Genomic DNA, 21,477 nt, shown 5'->3' on the forward strand with positions numbered 1-21,477 from the left:
CGCCCAAGCCGAGCCGACCGACCAGCGCTCGAGCGCCCAGCGACGCGCCTCTCCTTCATTAGCTTCCCCTCCACGCGGCGCTGCATGCCTCGGAAAATAAGTTAGCAAACGGGGAGCCGTTTATCTCTTTTATCTTGGGGCCTGATCCAATTAAACAAGTGCACATTTACATTTGCATCCATCAGGCGAGAGCGCTGAGAGCCCGGGGTTTGCTCGGAGCAAATAAAAGCAGATTTCACTGAGAAAAGTGGCGTCTGGGAGCGCCAGGCTCGTCCGGGCGCCGGAAACGAGCGCGGCCGGGAGGGCGGCCTTGGGGACCCAGGGTTGGGGCCTGCGGCCGACGGGAGGCCGGAGATCCCCAACGGCCCGGAGAGGCCGGCCGGCGCTGGGTGTGCAGCCAGAGCTGCAGCCCGGTCCCCGAGGCGATCGTGTTAGGCCACAACCTGGGTCCCACCTCGTGCCTGGGACCCAAGTCGCATTTAGCGCGAAAACGAAAAGGAGATTAGCTCTGGCCTGGTTCAAAAGGGAGACCCGTGGGGTGGGTGTAGGACCAGTTCCACAGCTTTGGCCACTTTCGGGGGAGAGCAGGAGGCAAGATTCCGGTCGGGCCGATTTTCCTCCTATTCGGGGGCCGAGTGGCAAAGAAGGCGAAAGTCAGGTAGAGGGCGCGCCCCTCGCTGTCCCCAACATCCTTGCACCGGGGGAAACCAGCTGAGACTTCCCGTTAGCGCTTCTGGATGGGTAGAGGGGGACGTCCAGGTGAGCACCTCCTCCTTTGCCACGCCGAGCTCATTAAAGGTGCTTTCGAAATAGGGTTTGAAGAATTCGAGGGTAGTTTTGTTTTGTTTTTCCTTTTCCTAAAGATGTCCAACCTACAGGCCAAAAGATAGAAACGATCTTTGGGGGCGCGGCTGCGTCGTAGACCCCCGACATGCCAAACCGCAAATTAAAACTGTGCGGGGCCCAGAGGCCGGGAGTGGAAAGGCCAGCAGAAACGGAATACCTGCACCTGAAGCGGAGCGGGCGCACCGGCACTGCCTGGGCTGCGCACCGCCGCGCGCGCCCCCCCCCCCCTCCCTGCAGTCTGCTGCAGCAGCCCGCATATTTCTCAACTGCCTGCCGCCAGGTTTTAAAGGCTGTGCCCAAGCCGCGGCAGGAATCTGTAGGGTTAATACTCTCCAGTCGAAGGCCGTGCTTTCCGAATCCCCAATGTTAACTGGGTCCTGGGTCCCAGGCCGAAGCGAGTGGGATGGCGGAGCAATTTACTTTTGACCCTGTTGGGGTCCAGAGCTAAGGCCCCGCTGAGGGTGGAGGGCATAGCTGGGTGTCGCCTAACTCCTCCTCTCTGCGAGCCGCGTGGCGCCCGGGGACCAGTAGGCGGCGCCCTTCCTAAACTGCATCCGCCTCCGGCTCCCTCTTGGGAGCGCAATCACATTCCTTTCACTTTGGGCGCTTTGCAGGGCGCTGTTCTGTGCCTCCGCCCCAGCTGGCAGCTTGTTAGGCGGGACAGGTGGGCTGGTAGGAACAGCCAGTTCTGAAACCGCTCGCACGACCACCGCAGCCCAGCCCCCAACCTTCCAGGCTCCAAGAGCTGTGCACATCTCAGGGAACGAGAGGCCCTGAGGGGTTTGCAAACCAGGAGGCCTCAATAAAGACCCCTCACCCAGGCCGGGGAACAGCAGTTCGGGCCCTGGCACCCCGGTCCGAAGAGCGGGAAGGAGAAAGGGCCCCTTCTGCAGCCTCACCTCAATGCCCGAGTATGCACCCTCGGGGATTGACTGGGCTGTTGGTTCCTCACCCCAAATCCCAGAAGCTGATTCGTCCCTGCACAGGGGGGCAAGGGAAGAAACCCAGCCGGGCCCTGGTTTGGCGCTGCCTCGTGGGGCTGACTGCAGGGACCCCACTCAGTGGTCCCGCGGCCTCTGTTGCCAGGGGTTCAGCGACTCCTAGTCCCCTTAGTGCCAAGCTAGGCTCTGCTTGGGGGCTGCAACCAGTGCAGCCAAGCGCAGGTGACAAACGCCCGCGATACCCCAGCACCGAGGTGTATTAGGCACTGCTTCGCATAACTTCCGCGCCCCCGTCCAAGTCTGCGAACAAACCCCTGGCACACGCCGAAAGGTTTCCCCCAGCCCCCCTTGCAAGGAGCATCGCCTTCGACACGGCCCAAGATGCGGCCAGGCTGAGGCTCGGAGGGACTTGGGACCTTACAGACACGCATCTACTTCTGGGATTAAACGCGGGAGACATTTCCTAGCTGCACATACCTCGACCCGCCCAGCAGGCCGCCCCCAAACTGAGAAGTCTCTAGACAACAGAAAAACCACTGGCCAACGAACCCCAGCTCTGCAAAGGAGAAAACCCTAAACTTAATTTGGGGCTTGTACTTAGGACGAAGTACGCAAAGAAAACCCTCGACCCTGCAGAGGCCAAGGGCAGGAGGGATGCGGACAGGGGGCAGCGATGTGGGCACCAGCCTTCCAGACTCTGGCGGTTTCGCTGCGCAGCCGGGAGGCGTCTCGCACAGCCCCTCGTTGGGGAGAAACGCCACGGGCTCCCCGGTACGCGGTTCCCGTTCCCAGGCAGCCCCCGCGGGCATTCGGCTCCCAGCCCGGAGCCTCGGCAATCAGACCCGGGAGGCCCGCGCCGCGCCATTTGCATATTCCCGGGAACACAAGGAAGCCTACAATTTTCTTTTTAAAATCGTTGGGCAGGGTTTAGGGCCAGTGCTTCCAAATCCCGCAGAGTTGATGTCGTCCTTAAACTCTCTCTTAAGAGAAGGCGACTGGCCTATTCTTCTGACTTTTTTAGAAGAGAAGGTGACTCCTGGGGCTGCATATTCAACAGGGGGGAAAAAGCTGATTGTGAACCGGGCTGTCGGGGGGTGGATGGAGGGGGCTGGGGCGCGGGGGGTAGGGCAAGTCATCTCTGGAATTCAATTGTTTAAAAAAATCATTTATAATTAAAGGGACAAAATAAAATACGATCGTCTCATGCATATTTAATCATTCACACTTCCAGCTTTGAAACCATTTTCCCTGCGTGAATTTTCTCACTAATTTAAACACTGAAGTCGACTGCTGTTCAAGAAAACATCTGGACAATGCTGCTTTCAAACTTGTTTAAATTCGAATAACTAAAGGAGCCCCGTTGCAGGTTAAAAAAAAAAAAGTAGCAAAAGTGAAAACTCCAGTGAAAATTTGGGCTGTGTTTAAAAAAACAGGGTTAAAGTGGTCTTGAGTAGAAGTGCAAATATGTGAGTTTTGATTTAGCCTAATTAAACCGGTGTTATGTGCAAACACATTCTCTCTACGCTCAGGCTTGGGTTTAATAGAGCAAATTAATTCCCCTCGCTGGGGTATGTTTTTGCTGTAAAGCCTCCCGTCCCCCGACCAGTGAAAATTTCCCACGAAATTCCACAAGTCCGCGGTTCCCCATCTCCCGCGCAAAATGGAGAGGCGAACACCGACCGTGCTGGCGGGCCTCGGGCGCAGGGCGGTATCTCTTCCTCATGTGGGATTGAGACGTAACCTGCCTTTTCGTTTTGCGATGAAAGATGCGGGATTAAACGGAGAAAATAAAACCTCAAAAATACTTTTGTGGCTACTCGGACTCTTGAATCCGTGATGGGAAGAGTGCTAAAGTGACAAGCCTGATCAAGTCCACAACGGCCTCATTATCTAGGCAAACGTCCTCGAACTTTTGAATGCCGCTTGTCCAAAAAGGGGCCCTTGGGGGTGGGGCGGGGGGGGCTCTTCTGGTTCGTTCGGGGCTCCCCTTGCTTCCCCCAAGCGCTTATGGCACTCCCTCCCCCACTTCCGCCCACTCTCTCTCCAATCTCCGACTCTGCAAAGTGCAGGCTTGTAATTCAGGACAAGTGTGACACCTACCTGTGAAAGGGAGGAACCGTCCCCTCGCTGGTCCCGCGGCCCAGCCCCGCGGCTGCGCGGGGAATCTACCCGGCCGCCTACCACCCGCACGGTCGCGGATGGAACATTTACTAATCTAATCAAATCCAGCGAAGAGATCAATGCCCAATTTTGAAGGGGTAGAGAAGACAGTGACTTGGGAAAGCCTTCTCCTTGTCATCCCCTAACGCTTCCCGCCCGCATTAGCCCAGAGCACCTTTGAAAGAGTAATAAGGGCTAAATCCGGCATAAAATCGAACTCATTAGCAAAGTTCACCAGCTCATTGCTTTGCATAAAACACGACACTGATTGGAAGTAATTAGGTTAAGCAATGGAGCTCGGGTGGTGCGTGTCTCTAGCTGCCTTTGCCATCTCTTCTCCCTTCTGGGCACACACTTGGGTCTCTCTCCTCCCTCCTTCAGGGTCCAATCTCCCCACAGCAGCCCGCATCAGTGATCCAAATCTGCATTCCGGGCAGGGCCAGGTTCCCCGGGGCTCGAAGCCTAATTACAGTTTCCCGCTGGCACACTAGGTTCGGTGGAACCTTTCATTCCCCACTTCGAAAAAAAGTTGCAGTTTGCACCTTTTGTCCAGGGCGATGGACAGTTTACTGTGGCTTCTAAAAAGTAATGAGTGGCTCTGATTATGTTAAAATCTCTTTTAATTAAATATTTTGCATTTTACAAAGGCGGCTGCAGTTTCTTTTACTTTTTAAATCTAAGAGTATAACCTGTTCCCTTTCTGTAATAATACTTCAGCTCATACCCAGAAAAATCAATAGGTGTAAAAAATTAAATTAAACTTGTATTTTTAAACTATGAAACAGTTCTGGGGGAAACACAAATGTATATAGTTATATTACAAAAAAACATTAAATGCCTGTACAGGTGTCTTAATTTCATAATTTACTTCAAAGATATTGAGTTATCAATTTAAATACAAAAATGCTACATTAAATATACAGAATAAGATTTAATACAAATCCTTTTTTAAATTTTTCTTTTCAGTTGGTTAAGACATTTTTGTTTGTGTGTGGAGATGTTTACATTTTTATGTCATCCATCTCCAGGAACTATAAACTTTTTAGTAGGAGGGGTAGTTTTGTTTTTCTCTCATGTTGATGGAAAAATAACTGCCAAGGCCATTTTTTTTTAATAAATTAGGAAAGTCCAGGACCGACGCAGCCCGCGTTAAATGTCGGACATACCTTTCTTCAATTCATAGGGAGAGTCTTTGCACAGGTCTAGCTGGGACTGGCTCCGCAACATTTTCGGGTCTTTAGCCAAAGCGTCCGCTCGGTTCAACACGGTCTGGTTTAATCCATTGAAATGCGAGCTCGGACCCGTTGTAGGGCCTGGACCGGGCCCCGGGTGGCCGTGAAGGTGTCCGAAGGAGCCATAGTTCGTGTAGCCAGGATAGAAGGGCGCCGTGTAGTAGAGAGGCCGGGACAGCACTGTCCCGCCTGGAAAGGGACACTGAGCCGAGGGCGAGCGCGATGGCGCCGGTGCTGGTGACGCGCGGCTGCCTCCTAGGGCTTGCCCGGCTACGGGCCCGGGGCACGGTGGGCACGGAGAGCCCTCGCTCCCGCCGCCCCCGTCCTTGACCTTGTCCGAGGATGTGGCGATCTCCGCCAGAGACCAGAGTTTGGGCTTGGCGAGCACCGCCTGAGGCGGTGGCGGTGGCGGCGAGTGTATGACCGAGGGCCCTCCGGGACCGGGGGGCAGCTCTCCCGCGGCTGGGTGTGGGCCCGGAGCCGGCGCGCCCGAGGAGTAGTGAGGGGCCGGGTCTTCGGCCAGCCGAGCTGCCGCAGGCCCGGCCGGGGAGGGCCCGCCGGCGCGGGGGGGGCCCGGGCAGCGCGTCGAGGCGGCCCTCGGATGGCGGCTCTTTAAAATCCGAGTCGCTGAGGCTACCCTCGGTCTCTTTGCCGGCGGGGGTGGGCGGCCCCTGCAGCCGTTCAAAGCCTGAAGCCGCCTTCTGCTCTGCTCCTCCTGCGGGCGAAACCCAGGCAGTCAGAAGCTCGGAGGCCGCGCGGCGGGGCCCAGGTCCCCGCCCGCAAAGGCAAAGACCCCTGCCCTCAACCTCCAGGCCCTGTGCGCCCCCTCTCCAGTCCCCCTTTTGCTTAACGCACCCTTTCCCGCGTCCACCAACCTGCATCGGGGCCCTCGGGGTCGCCCTTGTCCTCGGGCTTCTGGGGCTCATCCTCGTCGTTCTTCTCCAGATCAATGTTTTCCTCCTCCTCCTCGTCCTCGCTGCGGTTCCGCGGCGTCCACGTCATCTTGTTCTCCTTCTTGAGGCGCCGGCGCGCATTAGCGAACCAGGTGGACACCTGGGTGAGGGTCATCTTGGTGATGATGGCCAGCATGATCTTCTCGCCCTTGGTGGGGTAGGGGTTCTTGCGGTGCTCGTTGAGCCAGGCCTTCAGTGTAGCAGTGGCATCTCGCGTGGCGTTCTTCCGGTACGCGGGGTCCCCGTAGGGGTACGAGCCCAGGGGTGCTGCGTACGGGTGGTACCCCAAGGAGCCTGCCATGCCGGGTGTATGGTCGTAGGGAGAGCCCTGCAGGGAAGGGGCAGAGAGAAAGTGAGAGTGGGCCGTGGTCCCCAGTGCCACCTGGGCGACTGAAAGACACTTTCCCTGCGCCCAGGGGTCTTCGGGCTGCGAGGCCCGCACTCAGGCTTTCCCTGGGGTAGGGCTGGAGAGCTCAGACCCTGGGGCAACGCCTCCTCCTCCTCATAAGGAAGCGGGGGCGCCAACTCCTGAGTCCTTGGGGGCGCTTGGAGCCGTCCTGGCTTCCCTGGCCCCTGGGAGGCCCAGGAACGTCCTCCCTCCGTACGCAGATCCGGCCACGGCGGCCGGGCCCTCTACCCAGAGAGAGGCCTGGGCAGCGGCGGCGACTCTGCGCTCCGCAACCGAGTGGTTGCGCGTTGGGAGCAAGGGTGGTGAGCAAAGGAAATCAAGGACTTTTTTTCCCCACAGAGAAAGGCAAACGAAAAGCTAAGCCTTGCCTCGGCACTCCCACCCCTCCAAAAGTGTTACCCCAAACCGAAGCCAAGGCGCTTTTCCAGAAAGTGCACCCGGCCGAAAAATCCCGGATGCACCGCAGCTCGCCCGACTTTTCAGAAATTTAATACCTACAAATCGGATTGCAAAGATAGGATTACGGATTTGCAACATTTTGGAGGACTAATTAAAGGCGAGGCCAAACACATTTACACAGACTTAGCACGCTTCTGTTCAGATTTCGGGTCTATTTCTTTTGAACTACTTTCTCCAAATGGCAAAACCAAAAAAAAAAAAGAAAGAAAGAAAGTAAAATGTGCAGGGCGGCCTGGAGCTCACGTTTGCTGCTCTTTAATCGCAGCGACCTCTCCCCAAAAAACCCTTTCGCCAACTCAGCGATCCGAGCAAGACGCGGCTCTTCTCTCCGAGCAACTCCTGAACCCGAGGCCCGGGCGAAGCCGAGGGAGACAATCGCCCAAGGTTGCAGGGTCCGCGAGGCTTGGCAGGGGCGGCCCGCGGTGGAGCCGAGGCCCGTGTCCCCCGCAGCCCCCGATCGCCCCAAGCTGCCGCAGCTGCCCTCGCCCGCCCCGGCTCCAGCTCACTCACCACGTACGAAGAGAAGGCGGCGGCTGCCGCCGCCGCGGGGTCGGCGCCGTACTGGAGGTGCGAGTTGTAGCCCGGCGAGGGCGCCGTGAAGGCGGTGGAGCCGGCGTAGGGCGAGAACGCGGAGCCCGACGACGAGCGCCCGAGCTCATCCGTGCGGGGCCCCGAGATGACGCTGGTGCTGTACGCCGGGCACGAGTAGAGCGCCAGCGAGGCGGACGGCTGGTACAAGTAGCCCTGCGGGTAGGACATGGCCACGCACGGGCATGGGGCGCTCCGCGCCGCGGCCGCCAACGAGCCGGGCGGCGCCCTGCGAGGGCGTGCGGGCGGGCACCTGGTCTCCGGCTGCCCCGGGCCGCCGCTCCTCGGGCCCCGGCTCCCGGGCTCCGGCCCGCGGCGCCTCCTCGCTGACTTCCCGCGCGCCTCCGGCTGCGGCCGCCGAGCCCGCTCCTCTGCGCGCCTCGCTCGCCCCGGCAGGGTTTTCCCCCCCCTCCCTTGCTGCTTTCTCTTTTTCCCCCTCGCTCTTTGCACTGGGGGGCTCTGCTTTTGGCTTCGCAAAGGTCCTGCCAAGATGCTAAGTTGGAAATTGAGGATTCTGACGCCTTGTGCGCGCCTGAAGCTCCTCCTTCGCGGGGTGTAGTCGGTGGGAGGACTGGCAGGAGCCTCTGGGCGGCCGCAGCCAACCCGGCCGCCAGGCGCGCCTCGCCCTCTCCCTCTTCCTCCCCGGCTCCCTCTCCCGCTCGCTGGCGCTCCCCTCGCCCCTCCCTAGCGCCCGCCTCTCCTCCGCGGCACTCCTCTCCCCCCTCCTCTTATTTCCCCCCCTCCCCTCCTAGGTCTCTCCCTCTCTCTCTCTCTCAGACTCTTGAGCGCCGGCCCCAGGATGACAAACACATCCCAGGCGCGCCGATCTCTTCCAACTTTCCTCCCCTGCTAAGTCGGGGTGGAGCGGCGGTTCCGACACAAGGCGGGCCCTGATGGCCGGTCCCGCCGCTTCGACGCACAAAGGGAACGAGGCCTCGGACCGCGCGCCAGCGAAAGCTCTGCTTTCTGTACGCCGCAGTAAATCGCGGAGTTAGCGGATTTCTCGTTCGCCAGAAGGCTGAACTCCAAGGCAGATCGCCGCCCACCCGCCCCTGGCTTCTCCCCCAAGCTAGGGGACCCGAGAGCGAGATGGATACCCGGAATGAAGGCCCCCGAGAGAGCCGGATGGATGCCAGCGTCCAGGGCGCAGGGAGTCCGGGGTGACTGTCCCTCTCCGCCAGCAGCAGCAGGTGGGCGAGAGACAGGCCTTGGACATCTGCACGTCTCCGGCCCGGCCTCCCTTCCACCAACTCCCCGCCAGACGGCGAGGGAGGAGGCACTGGGGACCCAGTACTACGGGGGTAGCCTTTCTCTAGAGAGGTAGTGGGCAAGAGCTGCCAGACGGAGAAGCAGCTACACCGGAGTAGGTCGTCGGACTCCACTACACCTCCTCCCGCAATGCCTGGCTGCCTCTTTCTCGGGGCTCTGCATTATCCGCAGCCCGCCCCGCCAGGCCGGTGGTGGTGGAGAGTGCGGGTCCTCTTCCCCTTCGCACCCACTCTCGCATCCGCCCACGCTCCACTGCTAACATTGCGGAGCAGTAACCAACCCAACCATTTGTTCAGCGAGGCGCTGGCAAGGCAAACACACACAACCGAGTCACAGGCCGAGCCCTTGCCCACGAAGGCCACACATTTAGAATACAAAACAGACCCTTTGCCTGTCTCTCCACACCGCGCCGCCACAAGCCACAGAAGCACTCGAACTGTGGGACAGACAGGGGCGCTGGTGAACCAGGACAGGGGCTGGCACAGTGTTGGGCACTCCGCTGGGGCCCAGTAGATCGGGGACTTTGTGGCCTTTTATAATGAGGTCACACGGAAGCCGAAGTATGCCTATACACAGAGTTTCCCTCAATGACTCTGACGGGAGAGATACACTTTTACTTCCTGAGCTCCAACCCCTGCACCCAAGCCCACTCTCCACAACGGCACACTCTCCGCAGCGCGACTTCACGCACGCGCGCTGACTCCTCCCCTCCGTCAGTTCCCTCCAGACTCCGCCCCTCAGGCGGACGTCCTCCTACAACCGCTCTAGCCTCCCGGCCCCATCCCTCCTTGCTTTCACCTCTAATTGGACGCTGGCCTCTATTGGCTCCGCCCTTCGGCTACGTGAGCCCGCTTTCCTCCGAGTAACGGCGCCGAGAGGGCGGGACTGGGCGGGGCGACGGCGCGCTATTGTCATGGAGACGGGAAGCCGGCGGCGGCGGTGGCGGGAACAGCCAGGCTGAGGTGGCAGCAAGCCGGCCGCGACTGAGGCGAGGCTGAGCGGCCTGACGTGCGGAGCCGGCCAGTGGTGGCCTCTCAGGCAGCCAAGGGGCAATGTCTTCTGGGGCTCGGACAACGCCCGGGTGGTCGCGGGGAGTGCCCCGAAGCGTCCCCGCCCTGCTCGCATCGCTCCCGCCTCTCGCTGCCCCTCAGCTCCCCAGCGCCCGCCCCCCGGCTCCGCCCGCCGCCGGCTCCGCCCGCCGCCGCCGCTGCCGCCGCCGCCGCCGCCGCCGCCGCCGCAGCAGCCCTTCGCGCTAAAGGTCTGTAGCGGCCCGCGCGCGCCGCCCGCCGGGGGCTCGCGCCAGCCACGAGGGAGCGTCCGCGGCTCGCGCGCCCGCGCCGTGGAGGAGAGGTGAGCCCCGGGTCCTCCATGCCACCGCGCACCCGCCCCGTTGCGGCCGGGCTTCCTGCCTCTCGAGCCGCGTCCGCGTCCCCTCGTGGACCGGACGGACGCGACGGTGCCCCGCGCGCCTCCGTGGGCATGGGCCGCGTGAAAGTTGGGCGGGCTTCTCCTGGTGTGACGGTCCCCGGGCGGGCGGGCGTGGGCGTGTCCCCTCCATCCACGCGCGGCGGCTTCACCCTCTGGGCTCTCGTCCGAGATTTCTGAAATGGAGCCGTGGAGGTTTGTGCCACCGAAAATCTGAGTCTGTCCACACAGACATTCTCGTTACATCATCATGTAACTCTGGGCAGCTAAGCAACCCCCCCACACAGACACACTATACTTACCAAACCCCCCTCCCCCCCACTTCGTTTCTTTCTACTGTCTTCTTTTTGGTGCACGGACTGTAGAGAATCCTGCAAGATATTGAGGCATTTAGAATTTATGGAGTTTATGGTTCTGTTGCTGTGGTTGTCACCTCCGCTCTACGTCAAATTTGAGACTCATTTCTTAAGGATGTCTCTATTTTCTGGTTTATTTGCACATTGATGGCTCTGATGCTCGGCTGGCCACGGCCGCCCGGCGTCTGAGATAGACTCGTGTTAATATGTGAAAGGGAAGAGCTGATCATTAGCGTGCAGACGGGATTCAGATAACATCTGGCGGGTTTTCTCCGTTTTCATGTGAAAGCTTTCACGTTTTTGCTGGTAAACCGGAGGTTTTAACTTTTAGTCTTGGTAGCAGTGACGATAAGGATACGTTCCCTTCTCTCCACCCCGCCCCCGCCCCTTTTCCTCCTTTATTCATCAGCTTTGCCGTTTGGGAGCCTGCGTGCTTTTAGCAGTAGTTTAACTCGTCTCTTGTCACTGAAGCTTTCTCCCCCAGCAGAGGTGGGAGCTAACTCCCTCTGGTTCCAGGTTACCAAGACGACTCCTTTTGTTTTTGGCTTACTGTTGCATTTGTATCTTTCCGAACATTTTAACTTACACTAGGGATAGGTATTCCCTGATTGTTCTTAATGAAGGACTTTAAAAAAATTCTAATTTTAAAACTTCCTAAGAGTTTATTGGTTTGTCATGTCTGCACGGATCCTGTTAGGCATAACTCTTAAAATTTAGAGCTTTAAAATAAGATCCACAATTGTATTGTTAAGACATGGTCGTGGAGCTTGCTCTTCGAGTTTTGGCTGTACAGTTGTCATTGTTTAAATCAAGTGCAAAAGAGGTTATTCCTGTTTATTTAGTGTAATAACTGTTTACAGTTAAAACTTTAAAGACTCATAAAAGGAGATCTGCTGTATTTTAAAGATCTCATCATTCTTGTGGGAGAGACACAACACTGACGCTAGGAAAGGCAACAGATTGCTTCTGTCATATCGCTTTGCAGTTTTGGAGTGTACTTAAAGGATTATGATTGATAAGGCTGTCTTGCCAGAGAATGTTGACACAGGTGTGCATCGTTATCTTAATTAAGATCTTGAGAAAATGTTGTCTATAAAATGGTGACATAAGAAGGGCGGCATATTTCTGTACAGTTTTGCTTTTGGAGAATTTAATTGCATAGAAACCTGTCTTTGAGCTTCCAGCACTCTGGCAGCAGAAGTTTTAGACAGAAATGATAGTTCAATGTTAAGTGTTCTGGCATGTATTAATACTACTTGTGGCTTTTTGGCAATGCCTTTGTCGACTTCTTTTGTGCTTCCATCTTTGTGGAGTAATGGTTCCTGATTTAGAAAGAAAAGCATAAATAGCATAGTATATTATTAAGCAAACGTTTATTAGTGTTCAGTAAAAATATGTAGAGGAAGGCGTGCTTAATGTGCAGAAACAGGATTGTAATGAAAAGGTAAATATATAAGAAATTTATGTCCCTTCACTTTTTTTAGAAGACAGTCTCCTAGAATGTTTTAATGATCTAAAACAACTTCTTTTTTCTTATTGTCAGGTACTTAACTACATTTTTTATGGAATGTCTTGTTTTTATTTCCAGACGTAGAAGAAAACTGTTTCATTTCTTCCAAAATGTGGTTCTGTAAACTTGAATTGATGAGCAAGTGAAGATAGTGCATTTAGACTCTTATTAGTTTAAGGATCTGAATCATAACCTGGATGACCACTAGAATAGTATTACTGTCCTTTACTTCAAATCTCTGAATACCAAATGCCACAACAATAGCAGGACGGATGCTGCTGATTATATTACCCCTTGGCTTACCCAGCACCTAATACCCTTCAACATAAGTATTGCATTAAGATTTCCCCCCTCTCTTTGTAGCCCATGATTTCCTGGAAGCTGGCTGTCCATCAGTGTGTATGTAAGATGTGTGAGTGTTTTTCTTTAATATTAAAACTCATTGTAGAAAGAGGAAATGAAAGTGGAGGAGGCCATAGGCGTTATGATCGGAGAGGCCAGGTGTAGAATCACAGCTCATTCCTGACTCCAAGGATAATGAGCTGCCGAGCATTACATGGTAAACTAAAATCAGAGAATGACTTATGTAGATTTGTTTGCTGAAACTAAAACAAGAGCATTAATTTTGACATAATTGCTTTACTTATCCCCCAACTCCCCTTCAAAAATTTCTTTTCTGGCAGCTAAGATCAGCATCCCAATGCTATTATCCATACATTATTTTCAAATTTGATATGCTGTGTTAAAAGAAATGAAATAGGAATATGAGCTAATTACCTGTCATCTGTTTTAATAAGTAACACCAAGTAATTATTACTATATTAATATATAATAATATAATATATTTTTACAGTATAGAAATCTTGTGGAAAATGTCAGTGTTCTTCAGTTGATAATGTGCAAGTAAATGAGATCGTGTAATCCTGAGTGAATTAAACATGTTCTTTAAAACAGATTATGAAAACAGGATCATATTTTGGAACAGTGTTTTACCTCTGAGATAGCACAGCCTATTTTGTGTGGTAATATCTCAATATCTTTGTGTATTTCCCTTCAGCGTCTACATTGTGTTGGCTCCTGTAGCTTAACATCTTTTCGGTATAAATGTTAGCTGTTTTATAGAGAATAATTGTCCTTAATAGAATAGCAGCTGATACCACTCTAAGAAGATGTAAAATCTTGGAATTATTTTTTTCTTGTTCAGTAATGACTCTGGTTTGCTTTCTGGTTTAGCACTACTCTGGAGTGTGATACTCATGACTTATTTCTGCATAAATCTGCAGTATTTTATAGCTAGAGTATACCTGAGCACCAATTTAGCTTGGCAAATTAACTTAGATGCTTCAAAATTGAAAACCAGTATATTCAAATGTAGTTAAAGTTTAAATCTTTATGAGTAAGGATGCACTTAACATTTGTTCAAGAGAATAGAATATAATTTTCTCCTGCAGTTGTCATTTATGTAATCCATTTTTCTAGCCTTTTCTCAGGCTAATGATATTCCACACCTTGATACAGTCTTTAGTTGTTTATTTGAGATAATATAGAGTGATACCTTGGAGAAAATTAGATTAGATATTCATATCTAATATCCCTAAAGTATTTAACCAGACTTCTGTGTTTCCTTAAACAGAATCGTTTCCATTTTCTGTGCAGGTTTTAAGTATGATGTTTCCGTAATACATTTGGATGTTTTTAGCTAAGCTCACTTCTGAACCATGGGGTTCCTCCAAATGTTGACTGAAATTTGTCCTTGTGCATCCCCAGGCTCATCTGCAAGTGAGTGTCTGCACAGTTGTGCTTGTGTGTGGAGTAAACCCAAAATAGCATTAGCGTTTGTTTTACCAAAGTATTTGTATTGGAAATGGGGATGGTCTAAGTACAGAATGTAGAGAATGTCACTTGAGGCCTTTGATTATTAAAATTTTACCAATGCATTGGTAAGTAGGAAAATTTTTGATTCATGGAAATGCACTTAAAATGCATTTATTTTTTAATGTTATCGTCGGATAGTGAAACTTTTGAGCTCAGTGCTTTTTGTAAAAATCAAGACTAAAGTTACGATATGTTATAGAAATAGGATTATTATTTAAAGGAAATAATGTTTATATCAAATTACAGTTTTTGATTATTTTCATTACCCCAGTTCTTTTAAGAATAAACTTAGAGGGAGTATCAGCTCTAGTCATGGGTACTAAACTCTTTTAAAAAGACAAAGGATATACAGGTGTGCACAAAACTTGTCACTTCTCATCAAAATAGGGGATGCTGAATACAAGCAGATGAGAAAAGCTATGAGAAAAAAAAAATACTGTGCAGAATATTTGCGTTGCCTAGTGGGGAGAGCAAGTACTGGATTTAGTGATAGAGAATATTTTCTTAAGTAAAAAAGATGGTTGAATGACCAAAAAAAAAAAGCTAATTCTACAGAAGGCAACTCTAGTACAGCCTGCAGTAGAATAAGTGCTTCTCTGTGGATACTTTCAAAGGTATTAAAGTGATTTTTAATGTTATATAATTGTTTTTAAATAACACACTTGTGTTCTTCTATCACTGATTGGGCGTTATGGGGCTTCATGTATGACCAAGAGCTGAAGCATTACAGTCACTTAGGAAACACACAAATATGAAGAAAATGTTAAACAGTGAGCAGTCTGATTCCTCTTTGTTTGCCTTTAAGCTTAGTTTGTGTTTTTTTAACCACATGTAAACTTGTTGAATTTATAAGACAGGAGGATTAGATTTTTCTTCCCTCCTAAGGATGAATATAGGAAAAATCTAAACATATATGCAAATTGGTTGAGTTTTATATCTGTAATTAGCCAAAATTTATTATGAAGATTCATGTTTATTTCTTATATATTAATGGTATTCAAATGTATTAAAACCGATACTTCTTTTATATAAAATAGGTGGTGTGAGGGGGGGTTCCCCACTCTTGAAAATATGAAGAAAGCATGTCCTTTCAACAGTAATAGGTTATGGTTGATTAATTGAGAAGGTTATACTAAATGTTCTCTAGTGGAAATGGCTAGAGTATGCTTTTTGAGAACTATATCATTCAGGAATAAAATCAATTGAAGTATTGGTAATTAAATTGTAATTCAATGAAGGAACGAACTGGTAGGAAAGATGAAGCTAACTCTTGCTGTTTTTCTCTTTAAGAATCTACAGTCCATAATGGAGCTACTGTACTGGCTATTGGAAGAAGGAGATTCTGAAGATAGGGAGGTAATATTATCTCTTTTAAAAGAATACTTTCCTCTGTAATCCTGTGCCTTTATTACATATAAGAACTTTATCTAGTAGAGAGCAATTTCTTTAAATTTGGGGTATGGAAACAATCTGATTTTCCTGTGCTGAGTTTTCGAGCTCCTCCTCCTGGGGTAATAGGCTATGTTGGGAGAGCTGAGAAATCTCATCTAGGCATACTCAGCACCCTTAAAATAGCTTCTTTCTGAGAATTAGATCTGTGATGGTGGCCTACCCCGTTCTAGTAGATGTCATTTTAGCATGTGGTTGATGTGCAGGCATTGAGCGCGTTGCTTAGCTGTCCTCATTTACCTCTCTGGCTTTGTTGCCTTCTCTGGGGGAACGTGCTCTCGGCAGGGTGGTTTACTGCCAGCCACCACCCAGCTCTGAGTGGGAGACTTGCTGGTTGACAACTGGTTCCAGGGCTCTGCCAAAGAGCTCACCAGGCCCAGCCTGGGCTGCTCTAGCGCACTGGAGGCCAGGAGCTCCCACACACGGGTTCCTTCCCTAGTTGTCAGCTTTAGGTCCCTTTCCATTTTTTGTGTAATCCTAGGCTATGGGTAATACTTTCCGTTTCCTCTCACTAGGTTGGCTTGTTGCTTTCTTTGCAGCTGTTGCAGGGATTCACATGGAATGGAGGACTCTGTTTTATTCTGGATGAGATCTTTGATCATTTCCCCACATGCTTTCCCAGTTTCAGAAACCTAATGCTGGTGTTACAGAATGAATCTAAGATTCTTGAACAACAAAAATGAAAAATCTATGTCAATAAGAAAATCTTCCATCTTTTCATGCTATGTTGCTACATTGCCCATGCAAGTTAAATTAAAAACAGAGTCAAACCCCTTTATAAATTATCAATCGCTATGTCTAAGAATGTTTATAAAGGCTTAAATTGTGTAATGGTATTTATATCATTTTTTTTCCTTTTTAAGAAAAATGATATACTTTTCTAGTCATCAAAAATACTCCCTGAACTATATCTATGGAGGGATATTAATGTAATAATAAAGGGCTTTATGATGTCTAATTATATAATTGGGAAATTGGTAAGCAACAGTAGTAGATAAAATCAATTTCTTCTATTAAAGAGCTAGTATACATTTAAAAACAAAAACCTTCAAGAAGGGGACTCTTTAATCTTTAAATCATATATGTTTTTGGTTAATACAACGGGAAGAGGAAATATACTAATCTCAGATTCTTTTATTCTTGCCTAGGTAGAGGTTGGAAGTAGCTGAGGAGCTATTAGCATGTAGCCTAGAAAAAAAATGATATAAAAGTGATTACTTGGAAGGCAGTTTACATTTGCAGAACAATTCAATATTATGTCCTTGACCAACTTTTACACTTCATATACTTGGGTTATTACTCTAGCGTTTAAAATATCAATCTATGGTGTAGCTTGTGTATGGAATGCAAGGGTATTTTTGAATTGACTAGGTCTTGCTGGTCATTCTAAAATGTGCTACAGTATTACAAAGTTGAAATGTAATATTTACTAATAGAAGGAAAATATAAAATTTAATATCTGGGCAACTGTGACCTTTAAACCTACTTTAAAAGTATAATCTTGACATCTGTGACACTATTTTTTGTCTTTGTTTATAGATAGAATTATGGATATTCTACAATCCAAATGATTTATTTATTAATTCCAAATTTTGTTCTCTATAATGGACTTTTAAAATAAAAAGAATACGTACTTTAGACATGGACTAATTTATTAAGCATTAGTACACAGAAAAGCAGCCTTGATTAATTTAAAACTGTGAAAGGGGGCAGGTAAAACTGTTTTTGGCTGAAATTTACTAATGCAGTAACCATTTAAATTAAATGTTTGTTAACGTAATAGTGATGGCATTTTCTCCTCCTCCTCCTTGTGGTTTTGTCCAACTAGATGTTACAGTGGCAGTTGCGCTGACTGTTAAGTGTTTAAATGATGACACCATTATGTGAAGTGATTTTGAAATGAGAGATTCCAGCCAAGAATTACATCTGCTCCCATCTCCTTCAAATCATACTCTCTGGCAGTACAGATTATGATTGATTTGTTTGTGACAGATTGCAGGAAACAGTCATTGATTTTTCAATATTTTACCTTAAAATTATTTACAGTTGTAACCATGGGGAGGTATTTCCACGGGCTGTCAGCCCCTGAAAGACTAGGATAATATTCCCTGCTCTCTGACAAGACAAATTACCTGTAATGAGTGCAGTAGCTGAAGGGTATACTTTTATTTTAAAATATGTCAATAACCCCAGTGACTAAACGAATATTGATTTAGCATAATGAAGCCTGAGTAATGTGAAAATGAGCTTTTTCAAGGAGCATGGTAAAGACTTTCTTTTTAGCTGGTTGTAAGAAGCTTTTCATTCTTTTCAACTAGCTAGTGGAGATAAGGAGTTTTATATGCAAACCATCAGGAATGATAGTGTTGTTTGTGATAACCAGGGTCCAAATATTTTGCCCTTGCTTTTATCGATTCTTTTTCAGATCTTATTTGGAGTCTTACTTTCAGTCATAGAATAGCTACTGATTTGCTTGCTCTTATCTTGAACCAAATTAATGTATTTACCATTTCAGCATATTTTGCGTTAGAACCTCTGGTATTGAATATTAAAATATAAGTCTATATACAATCATTTGTAGATGACATAATAATTATCTTAAGACATTTCAAATGGGTCTATTGTAGTATTTAATGTGCTGTGTGTTATGGTAGAATAATTCCTTGTCCCTGGACATCAGACTGCTTTCAGTGGGAATGAAGATTAATTTACTTAAGCCCTGATATTTTAGGCATCATTGCATGTTTTCATTTTTGTCAGACTTCCGCCCACCCTTTTCAAATGTAATTCTCAACTTTTTAATGGATTAAGATCCCAATACATAAGGTCCTTCAAACAAGAATGATAATAAAGTAGTATATTGCTTTATTTTATAGTTCATCAAGAAGCCAAAGATCTTATGCCTGACTAAGAATCTCCATATCTAACTTGGTAAGGAGAAAATAGGGTAGACAATGCCCATAATATATAGTAGAAAAGTCAGTATTTGAAGATGTCTAACTTGTATTCCATGGGAACCTAACGTATTTTATGATAACTAATAGTAATAAAATTTTATTGAAAGCAATAGGTAAAGTCCCTTTAGAAATTAAAAATGAGTTATGATTTAAAGAAAATTCAGATGGCTCTTTGTCAGTGCTAGTTCTTTTGTAGCATTGCATTGGAAATGTTGCAATAAAATGAAAAATATAAACATATCTTTTCATGGAAAATAGGATAGACTCTAGAACAGAAAATTATCATTTTATTTTTTCCCAGGAATTTGCCTGAGGGTGTGACACAGATGATCTCTGTTACTCTTCTTAGTTGTGTCCTGCAATAAGCTGGATGCTTTATAAAATACTGGTCCCTTGGTTTCAAATGTAAGATTTTAGTTCTCCATCACCCCCTCCCCCCAATTTTTTCCTTTTTTCTATAAAGGACCTTTGAAAATAGAAATATAAAGGTTGCACTATCATCACATATGAAACTGGTAGCCCGAATTCTTCAACCATTAATTTGGTTTATAGTTTTCTAAGTTTATACTTTATCCTTAGAACTTATCTGTGGTTAAGGCCTGTCTATAGATGTGCCCTCCAGAAAAAAATGAATATAGATTTTCTTCCTCAATAGTTTTTTTAAATGAAGCGTATTTTCTTCATACAAATCTACGTTAAGGAAAACATCTATATTGTTGTTTAGTTTATTTTGGAGTAAAATAATAAATGTATATGGTAAGTACCTCCTGACCCCATCATTTAGTTTAAACCTATCTGTTCATTTTATAGTACATGTGCAGAACTATTTACGTGAATAAAATTCAATAAATACGTAGATAAAGTAAAGCTTTTTCTGAGGAAATTATTCTCTTTTGGATACTCTGCCCTTTTCCATTTCTTTTCTCCCCTTGGGAAAAAAAAATCTTGCCCTTGTTCTCCTTTAAGGAAAAACTATTTAGATAAAGTGTTTTTAAATCATGCAAGTCATTGCCTGGGGTTGGTTAAAACATTTACTTTTTTGAAAAGAAGAAAAATGCCCCTGTTTTAAAAATCTTTCTTGTATTTGTATCTATTAAGATAAACAGTTTACTTTGATACGGTACATACCAATCTACTTAGTTAATTTTTTTTCCAGAATTCATTTTACTGTGCTTGGTATGACCTTCTATGATAACTTAATATAGGAACAAATTAGCATATAATTCTATTTTCCATGTGACCTCAACCAGTTGCAGAATTGTACCGCCACTTTTGGGGCGCAGTTTGATAGTCTATGTAGACTGTAGTATTTTTAAGTGTTTGCAAATGTTCAGTGCATCCTGCCTAAGGTGTTATCGAAAATGTTTAAAAGTAAGCAGTTAGAGGAAATACCCCTATTCCTAAGGTATCAAAATGCCTCCTAAAGGTAGCATTTTAAATTAGTGTGCATAATTGATTAGTGATTTGTCTTTCTCCCAAGCATAAAGCAACAGGGCAAAGTTAAGTGAGGTTGGTGAAGTATAAGAAGATATTAGGGACTGGTGGTGACAATGATCATGGCAACTAAATGGATTTCTTTTTTCTTTTAGATTCAGCTGTCAGTCTGAAATTTCCTGTGGTCTGTTCAGTTTAGATGCAAAGGCCATGGAAAAATCAAGTGCTCAAGTGGTTTAAATATGTTTTGGATGTTCTTATTTATAGATTACAGTATTTTTCCACTTAAAGTCCACAGTTGTCATGCAGAAGAAGGTTATGCCCTTCTAGATCACCAATTTTATTTGACATGCTTAGCGTTGTAATGTATTACCAAGTGCTATCTGTTTTAATCAAAGTATAGAAAAAATAAAATCAATTTTATATGTTGACTTTTTTTCTAAAACGACTTTATTGGATTGAATGAATGTTTATACCTGAAAAAGAGCGTTCCAAAAAAAAAAAAAATCACATTCTCCAACCTAGCAATTCTTCTGGCAATCTGATATCATTAGAATAGGTTTAAAATCACTTTCTAATGTGACCGTATTATATTTATGGGAGAAAAAAGGCTTGAAAGGTATCCTTATATATATTTTAATTCTCTATATTAGTCCCTCTGGAATAGAACATTTTCTTCTCAAAAAATCTATTAGCTCAACTCAGATACAAGATAAAAATCATAACTGGCAGAGCATTTGTTACGTGTTTGAGCATTTGTTATGTAAAGAAGGTTGACATCCAGTCTTTCACAGAGTTCTTACATTTGGGGAGACTGAATAATGACCGTTTGCCTTGCCATTGGGAAATTCCTTGTTGTGGCCTTTGTGGTGGCTGTAGGAAAATGGAAGGATTCCTCTGTGGTAGGCAGGCCTCTGGCTTCTGTGGTGTGAACACTGTCAAGGGGTATGTGTCACTAGAGGTGGCCCTTAGCGAGGGAACTGGGGAGATTCACAGATGCTGATGACACTCGAAGAAGCAGTTGTGAGTAACTGTTTTGTAAATGACCCAGTTCGTACTTCATCCACTTCTGTAGTTTTTACAAAGAAAGTGCTATGATAAATTCTTAAGCTCAGGTCTCCATATGGCAAAGTAAATTTATTAGGCTAGAGTGTTTCTTTTTTATTTTTAATTAAACTTAGTATTTTGAGATCATTATAGATTTCACATGCAGTTGTACTAAATAATGGAGAGGTCCTTTGTGCCCTTTACCTAGTTTCCCCAAATAGTATGGTATATAGTGCCATATCACAACCTGGACATTGGCATCAGTACAGCCAAAATACAGAACAGTTCCTTCAGCACAAGGATTCCTCATGTTGCCCTTGTGTATCCATAGCTGCTTCTGTCCTGCTCCCCTTCCTTAACCATAGCAACCACTAGGCTGTTCTCCATTTCTATAATTTTTTCTTTTCAAGGATGTTATACAAATGGAATCATATAGTATATAACCTTTTGGAATTGACTTTTCTCACTCAGCACAATTTTCTGGAGATTGAACTTGAATATTTCAAGTCTGTTCTTTTTATGTTTGGGTAATATCCCACGGTATCGTTGTCCCACAGTTTGTTTAAC

General features: G+C 47.4%; 1 protein-coding gene and 2 long non-coding RNA genes across 8 annotated transcripts in view; 2 read left to right on the forward strand and 1 right to left on the reverse strand.

Moving 5' to 3' along the window:
- Positions 1-21,477, forward strand: part of LOC125962645 (uncharacterized) — a 601,794-nt gene that overhangs the window by 537,312 nt on the left and 43,005 nt on the right. The gene's annotated exons all lie outside the window — the stretch shown is intronic.
- On the reverse strand, positions 4,550-8,266 carry IRX5 (iroquois homeobox 5). Its single transcript, XM_004264902.3, is given in 4 exon segments — positions 4,550-5,756; positions 5,758-5,894; positions 6,055-6,460; positions 7,511-8,266. Coding segments are annotated over 4 exon segments (1,452 nt in total). The 5' UTR covers positions 7,760-8,266; the 3' UTR covers positions 4,550-5,096.
- On the forward strand, positions 9,616-20,294 carry LOC117199437 (uncharacterized). Of its 5 annotated transcripts, none has more exons than XR_007474068.1 (6): positions 9,616-10,207; positions 12,512-12,560; positions 13,782-13,927; positions 15,314-15,379; positions 18,349-18,403; positions 20,019-20,294. It is a non-coding gene; the product is annotated as an uncharacterized LOC117199437 (long non-coding RNA). The 5 variants fall into 5 exon arrangements; XR_007474066.1 differs by having other exon boundaries at positions 9,621-10,207; positions 13,805-13,927; XR_007474067.1 differs by lacking the exon at positions 12,512-12,560 and having other exon boundaries at positions 9,624-10,207.

Source organism: Orcinus orca, chromosome 20 (genome assembly GCF_937001465.1).
Source record: "Orcinus orca chromosome 20, mOrcOrc1.1, whole genome shotgun sequence".
Taxonomy (NCBI): Eukaryota; Metazoa; Chordata; class Mammalia; order Artiodactyla; family Delphinidae; genus Orcinus; species Orcinus orca.